At 51.8% G+C, this 10,162-nt stretch overlaps 1 protein-coding gene across 1 annotated transcript in view; it reads right to left on the bottom strand.

The window, feature by feature from the left end:
- Positions 1-4,890: 4,890 nt before the first annotated feature.
- The window catches only part of ST8SIA2 (ST8 alpha-N-acetyl-neuraminide alpha-2,8-sialyltransferase 2), a 67,255-nt gene continuing 61,983 nt past the window's right edge, over positions 4,891-10,162 (bottom strand). Inside the window, exon 6 of the mRNA XM_014842519.3 lies at positions 4,891-9,494. Within this exon, the coding sequence (XP_014698005.2) occupies positions 9,209-9,494 (286 nt within the window). The 3' untranslated portion in view covers positions 4,891-9,208. The remainder of the gene's footprint in view (positions 9,495-10,162) is intronic.

The raw sequence follows: 10,162 nt of genomic DNA, 5'->3' as shown, positions 1-10,162 counted from the left end.
GCCCAACGTGTGCAGGAGAATGTCTAGTCCCAGCTTCCCCGCCAAGTTCAAAAGGCAGCAGCTGCATCCACGGGGCCTGAGGCTGTGCAGCCAGAGCCTGTCACTGTCATGGCACTAATGAGCATTTCTACTTTGTGGGCCTGGGGGTGACAGTGGGGGTGGGGAGGGGCTGGCAGCTGAGACTGATGTGGGAACAGCATCCCGGGTACCAGCTGGATCACTCACAGCCAAGGCTAACGTGGCCCCCAGGGCACGGAGGTGTGCTGATCAAGGTGAAGCTTGGGGGCTTCCTGCACCACTTTGGAACCCGAGGACTCGGTTCGAATCTCAGCTCCACCACTTCCTAGCTTTTTGACCTTGGGCAAGTTAATCAACCTCTTTGACCCAGCTTCCTCATCTGTGAAGTGAGGAAAATAATTGCCTCCACCTCAAGGGGGTGGCTGTGAGGATTAAATGAACTAGTCCTTGTAAAGCATTTAGTTAGTACTCCGTAAACGTTATCTGCTCTTTTCTGGTCCTCTGCCACTGCCTCCGTTCCCAACCACCCACCTGCCCTTCACTTGTGCCTCACAGCTGCTATTTAAGGCAATCGTTTCCCGTTACCAGCCCAAGCTGACCGTCCTGAGATGCCTCTCTTTCTTGTGCCTTTCGATGCTTCCACAACTGAGTTTGCAATCTGTACTCACATGAGCTACACACAACATCCGCCCTGGGTTAAGGATGGAAAATAAGAAAGAGGAGAGCCAGCCACTGCTCTAGGCTTCGCTACCACAAAAACACCAATGAGATGAGGCTCCGGTGTCCTGCCCACGGACCAAATGCCCAAATGGCCCTCCCATGCCTGGATTTCTTGCCTGGAGGGTGAAATACTTAACAACTCAGAGGGGACCTAACCAATCAGAATGGACCCTCGCCACAGTGCTGGAGCGCGGGGCACTTGGGGAGCTCTTGACCAACTGGCAAGGAAGTATTTGAACAACTGACATTGCTGTACAGATGTGTTCTGGGTCTATAGCAGCTCTGCCGATGGGAGGAACTGGTGCAGGGCCTGTGAGGAGTGTGTGTGGAAGGAAGCCAGTCCTGTTTTCCTCTCTCCATGGCCACATGACAGAGCGTTGAGAGAATTAAGTGGCCTTGAGGGGCTAGAAGTGTGGGCTGGTGCTAACCGTGTCTGCTTTGCATCCAACCATCCACTCCTGAGCTTTGGCATCTTGAACGAGTTTTTAACCTCTGAGAACCTTGGTTATCCAACCTGTGAAATGGGGGTAATAAAACACACTGGGCTGTTGAAAGGGTAAGAGTTATAGGAAGCACCTTGCACAGGGCTGAGAACGCAGGGACTGGCTGAGAAAGTGGGAACAACCCCTGCTTCTCTTGAGGCCACCCTGGTGTTCTTTCCATTAGATGCGACTCCCTCCCACTCTGGGGGTAATGGGGTGCACGTCTTCCTTTGAAGCACTTGCTCATCCACACAGCCCATGCTCGTTCTTTCATTTGTGCAACAGTAGTTTATGAAATGCCCACTCTGTGCCTGGCACGGTCCCAGCAGCTGGGGATGCCCCAGTGAACACTCCGGAGAGGCCCCGTCCTGGTGCTTGTGTTTTGGAAGGGGAGGCAGCATTATGGCGGTCAGGCCTTTCCTCTGCCTGCAAGCACACAGCAGTCTTTGTCCTAGAGGTGACAGATGCAACAGCAGCAACAACAAAACGCACCAGACAAAATACCAGGGCAGAGGGGCAGGTGTTCACAAACTGGGCGTGGGTCAGCGCTTCCCAGCTGGGGCTGCACCTCAGCGCCACCTGGGGGGCTTCTAGAGATGCGCAGGCCACATCTCAGACCAAGGGCATCAGAGTCCCTGGGGGCCGTGCCCAGGTACCAGGGGGTTGTCAAGCTCCTGGAGTGACTCCAGTGTGCAGCTGAGCTGGCCAAGGTCTGTGGGGTGGGGCTGGGGTTCTAATGGCTGCTTGGGCCGGGGATGAGGCCCCCATGCAAGCCTGGAGTCATGAAGTTCTCTGAGTGGGTGAAGGGAAACCAGAAAAACTTGACCCGCCAGCTGGGCTAAAGGGGTAAAACACTGGCCATCTACCTGGGGCTGCAGTGGACAAAGTGTCACCTGTGAGAAGCCGAGGCTGGTCTGTGCCCCCTGAGAGTGCCAGGACAGCGGTCACATGGCCAGCCTCTTGTCAGTGCCCAGAGCAGAGACGCTGACAATAATGCTGGAGGGTGGCTGCTTCCACAGCCCAGGGCACAGGACACCACTGTGGAAACACGTCCCCACTGAACATTCTAGAAGGGGAGGCAGACAACAAACAAGAGAGAAAATACGTCAGTTTTCTCAATCCTGGCTGCGCTCTAGAAGGAGCTTTTAACAGTTTCCAGAACTATTGATTAAACTCACACAGAGTGTGGTCTGGGCATTGGGATCTTTTACGAAGTTTCTCAGGGATGAGAACTACAAAATTAATGAGGTGATTCAGAGACCACCTAGCAGGATGATGTGATACATACTAGAGGGTAATCAGCTGAGGGAGACCGGGGACAGACTCCCCAGGGGGTGACATCCAACTTCAGACTTGAAAGATGAGGAGGAGGCAGCTTTCAAGGAGCTGGGGAAGAACTTTCCAGGCAGAGGGGACAGCAAATGCAAAGGCCCTGAGACTGAATGAGTCCGGAAAGTTCCAGGAGAGGCAAAAAGGCCTGTGTGGCTGGAATCTAGTGAACCAGAGAGGAGGAGTTTTCAAGACCTTCTAAGCCACGGAAAGATGCTTGGAATTTTCTTCTAAGGGTGAAGGAAAGCCACTGATGGGTTTAAGCAGGGCAATTACTGCAGCAGAATCTGGAAAACACAGCTGCATGTGTTTAATTTGCTCTATAGCCCTGAACCTCTCGCCTTCCCCTGATCCAGCTTCTCTCTCTCTCCCCCACCCTTTCTTTGCATTTTCACAATAACTCTGAAAGAGGTGGCCTTCTTCAGTGTCTTCTCCATTTTACAGATGAGAAAGCACCAGAGTAGAGGGGCTTATCCATGTCTCCCGGGCTCTTGAGTGGCAGGCTTCTGGGTCTTCTGTTACCTGTCCCAGAGCTCTTGCCCAGAGATGCTTGCCAGCACAGGAAGCAGCCATGGCTGTTATTTCAGTGGGTTACACTCTCGCCAAGCTTGGCCTCTGGAATGGGAAGGCACCATCTTGCCTTTCCTTGAGCAAAACAGCCCGCCCTGGAGTGGTGTTCTTGGCGACATTCAGCTTCCATTAAGCAGTAATTTTTCTGGTGAGCCAGTCATCCCTTCACAGACTCTGTCCAGCAGCTCCACCGTGACAACCTCATTTTAGAAAATGAAGATGCTTTGAACCAAACTGAAGGGGTTTTGCAGAGCCAACCCCGACTTGACTCACCTCAGCGTTTGGCGCTGGAGTCCCCTCCTCATCCGCTGGGCCTGCCCTGCTAGGGTCCGTGGGCCCCCAGGGCAGTGTCCCCACTGCTTGGCTATCGGTTCCTCATTTTCTGTTAACTCCCCAAGGGCTGGCTGCTCACAGCTGGCACTGGGTCAGTTCTGGAGAAGCCTCTTTAATACTTGAACATGTCATCATGGCTGGTGCATTTGTCTTTCTTGACACAGTTCTTGGAACCCCTTGGGAGCCCCATTTCCACCTCAGGTTCTAGGGGGAGGTGAGGTGGCTGAGGAAGTGGTGAGGAAGACTGAGAAAGGCCACAAGGGACCTTGGGTGTCCTCCTTGGGTGGTTCTATTGGGCTTTTGCTACAGACAACTGGGGTAATTCTAGACGAACTGGTGATCTGGAGCTGGATGGCTCAATGCATTGTGTGTGGAAACTGGCCCCACCACGTGGACTTCTACGATGAAAATGAATCTCCTATCCTCATCACGAAGCTCAAAGGCAACAAAAACATTGCTTCTAGGCAGTAACCATGGAAACTTCCCATTACTGTGGACAGCCCACCACCAGAACAGACCCCCTTGGTTTGTGCTTCCCTGAGGGATGGCAGAGAGTGCTCCCCATCCTCCTCCCTTCCTGCCACCTCATTGCATTGCCCCTGCCCTGCCAGGTCAGGGTTCCCACACCCAAGAGCTACCGGTAGTCAACTCTCGGGGCTCACCCTGCTCTTGGTGGATGCCAAGGGGAAGAGCCCTGGAGAGGGGAAGCAAAAGGATGGGGGTGAAGACAGGCAGAGATGATGACATCCAGCAGCTCCAGTGAGAGACAGGAGCTGGGGCAGGCTGCTGGTGTCATTGGGGATGCTATTAAGGGCATTCATGAGGCAGCATGCACGTCTGGAATCCCATCTGACTGGCATCAAAAAACGTCCCTGTTCCATACATTCTTGAAGGGGAACCTTAATTAGGCATGAAGAGATTTATCAAACAGCAGCCCCTTGGAGCTGTTGGTCTCTTTGCCATCTGGACGGATGGTTTCCTATCCTGTGACAACAGCGGCGGGAATGATTTATGAGGTCTCACAGCTCCACCCCTTGGGCCTGGCAAAACCTGAGTGGCTTTTGTCCTTCCCACAAAGGAGTGAGATTTTGCCTGTGTTGATGGGCACATGAGCTGAGCTTTGCCTGACTCTGTGAAAGTGATGCCCAGGCCATGGCAGCCAGGATGATGCTTAGGGTCTGTTTTCAGTTTACAGTGACCCAACCACAAGGATTAACAGAAAAAGCCCTGGAGCGGGGATGAGAAGATGTGGGTGCAAATTCTGCCCGTGAGCTATGTGGCTTCACGTGGTTTTTTTGCCCCAGTTTTATGACCTACACAATGGGGATAATGATTTCTGTGTCTGTCCGACTCACATGATTTTTTGGGAGGTTCCCGTGATATTATAGATGCAAAATGACTTCATTAATTATATGGCCCATGACAGGTATTAAGGATTTAATCCAACATACATTTATTGAGCAACTGCTGTGTGCTATGCACCACCCCCGGTGCTGTGATGGACACGGATGAAGAAAACACAGTCCCTGCCCTTGGCGAGCTTACAATCTAAAAACGGTCATAGGACAAGTGCACAATAACTATAATACAAGGCAGAATATGGTAAGTGCCATGAGAAAGGGACAAATAAAGTGCTACGGTGGTTCAGCGGAGGGAGAGATCCCAGTGGTTGGTAGATCAGAAAGGGCGTCATGAAAGATGTGGTTTCTGCGGGGCCTTGAAGGAAATAGAAGAGAGTGTTCCGGGAGATGAGAAGGGCAAGAGCAAAGGCACAGAGACAGGAAAACTGGGCACCCCTTCCTTCCAGGAATGACACTATTCTAGATGGACTGGTGCAGGAGATAAAGGAAGAATGGGGCCTTATTGGGTGGTCTATAATGTCAGGATGAAGACTTGTACATTAATGTGGGCCAGGGGAACTTTGAAAAGTTTGTGAATGGCTGGAGATGGAAATGCTTATGCATGTTCAGGATGGACTGGAGAATGTGCAAGCACTCCTGAGGAAAGCTTGGGGGAGCGGGGGGAGGAGACAGCTGCTGAAATTGGCTGCACCACAAGAAGGCAAGGGTGGTGCTCATGGGAGTACGTGGAGGAGAGTTGGAAGATGACTTTAGGGTCTCTGAATTGGACGGTTGAGAGGGTCATGGGTCTTCTAACAGAACAAGGAGGAGGAAGGGGAGGCAGAGGCGATAAATTCGGCTTCAGATGTGTTGAGTTTGTGGCGCTGCAGGAGCAGGAGGGGTGAATGTCCAGTGAGCAGCGTGCAGACTGAGCCGGGAACTGGGGAGAGGGGCTGGGCTGCTGGAAGAACGGAGGGTGGATCCCAAGGAAGGCCGTGAGGTTGCTAATGGAGAGGATAGGGATGTAATGAAACAGGCAGAGGAGAGGACGCCAATGTGGGCAACGGCTATGCTGTGGGGCAAGGAGGAGAGAGGGAAATGTCAGGTCTACCTCGGCTCGTTTTTGGATCAAGGTGAGAGTGTCAATAAATAAATCATAAATACATAAATAAATAAATATATAAATAAATGACAAATAGTCCTTGGGAAGGGAGGAGAAAGACCATGAGAACATGGCGTCTTGTCCACCAAGGGGACAGGTAGTGTCCAGGAGGGGTCACTGTAGAGCCAGGTGATGCAGAGAGCTGGTGATGAGAAGGGGCCTTTGGACATGGGCACACAGAGAGTCCCAAGTTGCTGGTCCTGGGGGCATGGAGGCTGAGAGGCGGTCAGGAAGAAAGGCAGAGCAAGCCCGGAGACCCCTTCCCAGGTCTGTGGTGAAGGGAAGGTGAGGGAAGAGTCCACAGGAGCCAGGGTGGGTGGAACGAGTGTGCGTTGATGGACAGATAGGAGAGAGGGCAGAGGAGTGGCTGAGGGGTAGGAGAAAATGTCTCTGGCAAGAGGACAGACGTTGCTTCCTTCGAAATGGGAGGAAAAAGGTGAAAGAAGAGGGAAGAGATCAAGAGATTCTGAGGAGAGGCCTCATTTCAGAAGCTCCACCTTTTCCGCGAAGGAGGAAGCTGATGGTGGGCGTCGTATGGGGGCTTGAGGCGAATGGAGAACGCCTGAGGGACTTCCGGGTGGGTGATGGTGGGGTGCCTGAGGATTGGCTGAAGGTCAACAGGAGGTGACTGAAAGGGTCACCTGGCTATGGCCTGCTCCTGGGATGCCTGTGACAACTGTAATTACAAGGCAGCAGATCGGGGTACCGGGTGCTGGCTGGGACTCCTCAGGGCAACCTGAGGCTGGCCGGCCTATGCCAGAGGCTGCAGTGGACCCTCACTCAAACAGCTCTAACTCCAGGGAAGGCCAGGCCGCTTCCTCACTGTGCGTGCCGAGATGGAGAAGGACGAGGAGGGAGGGAAGCCAAGGGCCCTGGAGCTCCTGCCATCACATGGCCAAGGCATTGTGGCAGCTCAGGACCCACGAGGTGGGGGATGGTGACGGGTGGATTGACCTGGGTCTCCAGCCTTTCTCCGGAGAGAAATGGAAGGCAGGTTGTAAGGGCTCCTTCCACTTCAACTGCCATGCGTTTCCGTTGAAGGAACCAAGATGGGAGAGAAAGCAAACCATGTTTTCCAAAGAGCTCTGGCCCTTAAACTCCTCAGGGAGGGTGCGGGCAGGTGGACGGACCTGACCTCAGGGCTCCCCTCAGAACTCACCACTGGAACGTCCTGGAACCCAAGACCTTGGCTAATCCACTGACGCCCTGTTGACAATTCTGCGTGCTACCCAGGGCACCGCAAGCTTCAGAAATTAAACGTCTTCCAAGGCCTCTGAGATCCTCAACATGAAAGGCTCTGGAGAAGTGTAAAATACGATACTAATTATTTCCGCTTCTTGTGAGGAGTCCAAACCACTTAGTTCCCACAGAGGCGGTTAGAGCTGTTGCTTTTTTAAATATTCATTTTATAATGCAAACCCCAAATCTCAAACTTCCAGCATCCAGAACAAGGAAGGAAACACAGAGATGTGTAACTGGTCTGGAGCCGGAGCTTCCGCATGTGGGGTTAACGGGTCTGAATATCTTTCCGCCGCCTCTACTCGCTTCCCATCAGCCATTAGTTTAGACCAAACGTCCCATTCTGAATTGCCGTTGATTAATTATGTCCAGTCTCATATGCTTGGGAGCAGATCTTGATTACTTTTCTTAACTCCCTTCACCTTCAAGATAATGGTTTTTTACTTAACTTTCAAATATGTTCTAAAACACTGTTATTTATCAGGCGAGGGAACACATCTAACAAATCAAGCTGGCTCATGCTTGTCTATATGTGACCTGTGATTTCAGCCCCTAAGTTATTGGCACTGAGCCCAGATTTCCCCAGGGAGATTATGTCCAGTATTTGGATACTGCATTTGGCTTTGGGTTAAAAAAAAAAGTCTTAACTATTAATCTTCATAGGGGAAAAAAAAGACTTTGCAAAATTCTAAAATCATTGCCTCTGTGGGGAGAGGGGGGTGGGGGTGGACACGGGAGCCTCTCCCTGCAGAATTGAAAATCTCAGTGTTGGAGCTCAGTGCCAGCTAGTGTGACCATCAGGATAGAAAAGTGACAAGAAAGTGACATTGCCACAGCAGTCTGGCTGCAAGGCCCCGTGGAGTGCGCAATGCAGAAAGGAAACAGAGAGCGTGGTTGCAGAGAAATGGAGTGAGATGCTGAACATTCTTTCAAGTCTCATACTCTGGGGTTTTGGCACCCAGAAAGGCAATCATATATATTTTTAAAAGGATGACATTTATCTTTGCAGTGCCCTTTCAAGCTTTTGCTGTGGCTTCCCTGGTGGCAGAAGGAGACGGTACAGTCCCCCATGTGACATTCTAACAGGGCAGGAAGGAGGCTAACTCTGAAGATGAAATCTCAGTGGCCCTTTTTCCTTAGCAGACTCAAGTTGCTTTAAAGGACACCCACCACAACCACCACATTTTGGACACCCTTCTGCCTTATTCTGGGGTGGAGGGCCAACCCTTAGCAGGAGGTCACGATTTTTCAAAAACACGGTTTGGAACACCCCAGCTTGTCAGTGGCATCTGCCCGCTTCATCCCAGGTTCCTGGTGGTTCTTGCTAAGGCAGAAGATGAACTATCCATCGTGTCTTCTCTAGCCTTCTCTCCATAGCTGTGGAGGCCCATCGGGGACAGGTGAGTCAACTGTGATCCATCCCGTGGGCAGTTGAGTTCGTGGGACAAGGTCCTCAGCTGTGACGTGCCCTCTGCTTCTTGGTGTCCCTGTGCTCCTTTGCTGAGCTGAATGCTCCAACCTCCCTCTCCTCCATGAACAGCACCATTTTAGACTTGGGTTAAGTTGTCCCCTCTGGGTCTCGGCTCACCCAGAATCCACATTTCCCAGAGGCTCGGGGCAGCTCCCAACAGGTGGCTCTCCATTCAACCATGAGCCCAAAGATCCCTCCAAGCCAGGAGGCAGTTAGTCATTCAAAGTCATGGGACTGACTTCTTTTCATGTCAAGTCCTTCTGCCCCCAAAGATGGACTGAGTTTCAATCCAGTTCGAGTGGGTTCTCCACACCTTCTTCCTGTGGCTTATCTGCCTAATGCTAGATAAACACCACACAGTTATAAATACTCAGGTCAATATATATATGCAGGTATAGATATATATATTCTGGTCACTGTTTTACACTTGAACAAAGAAAACCACTAGCCTGCTTGTTCTATAGTTTGTGCCACCCCGACTCCCATCTGCCTGTGGTGTAGCTGGCAGGAAATGTGAGCCACTGAGTCTCACGGGACGCCCACCTTACGTGGCCCCATCGCACTGGCCGACAGTCAGTTTCAAAGCCCCCTGCTCGTGCAGGCTCTTGAGGGCCTTGAACTCCAAGGGCATGGTGTGGGGGCTGGCCTGGGAGGTGTAGCCGTACTTGAGGCTGTCGTAATAGTGGTACTTGACGGGGTTCTGGTTCTGATCCAGCGGAAAGGGCCAGAAGCCATAGAGGTAGATCTGATTGCAGAAACGAGTGGCCAGAGTGTACATCAAGAGGCCGGTGGTGGGTCTTTTGATGTGGACTTTGTTGGTCAGCCAATATCTGAAAAAAAAAAAAAAGAGTGAAGAAAGAAACAAGAAAGAAACATGGGTTTGTGAAATATCCTTTTCCAGGAAGAGGAAAATTTTATCCTGCCTGCCCGCCCCACAGCCCACCTCCTGCCACTCCAGGAACCGTGGAGACCAATCAAGCGACTGATTCCTGGTTCCCTTCACGGAGGACTGACGACCACAGCTCCTTATGCTGTGTGCTTTCACATACATGATTTGATGGAAACAAAATAGGTACGGATGCAGAAATGAGGCTCAGAGACGAATGTGGCTTGTGCAAGGTCACCTAGGTAGAAAGGGTAGGACCTTGACTGGAGCTCAGGCCTGCTGAAATCTAAGGCTGGGGCTGGCACACATTTTCTGTAAATGGCCAGATGGTAAATATTGTTGGCTTTTTAGCCAAACGGTTTCTATTGCAACTCTTGGTCTCTGTTGTTTTACCACAAAAGAGCCACAGACAACACCCATGGGTGTGGCCAGGCTTGGTGCTCTGGCTACAGTGTGCTGACCCCCAATAAAGGTCTGACTCTCGCATGGTGCCCACTGCCTCGCCTTTGCAGGGGTCCCACTGTGCTTCCCTTTGCATCTGTATCGCTATTCCTGACTCTGGCAGGGACCGACTTTCTTGCCTCTTGGGCATCATTGAATTGCCTTCCCCTC

The sequence above is a fragment of the Equus asinus genome, chromosome 2 (assembly GCF_041296235.1).
Source record: "Equus asinus isolate D_3611 breed Donkey chromosome 2, EquAss-T2T_v2, whole genome shotgun sequence".
Classification (NCBI taxonomy): domain Eukaryota; kingdom Metazoa; phylum Chordata; class Mammalia; order Perissodactyla; family Equidae; genus Equus; species Equus asinus.
This window is presented reverse-complemented; position numbering and strand designations above follow the sequence as displayed.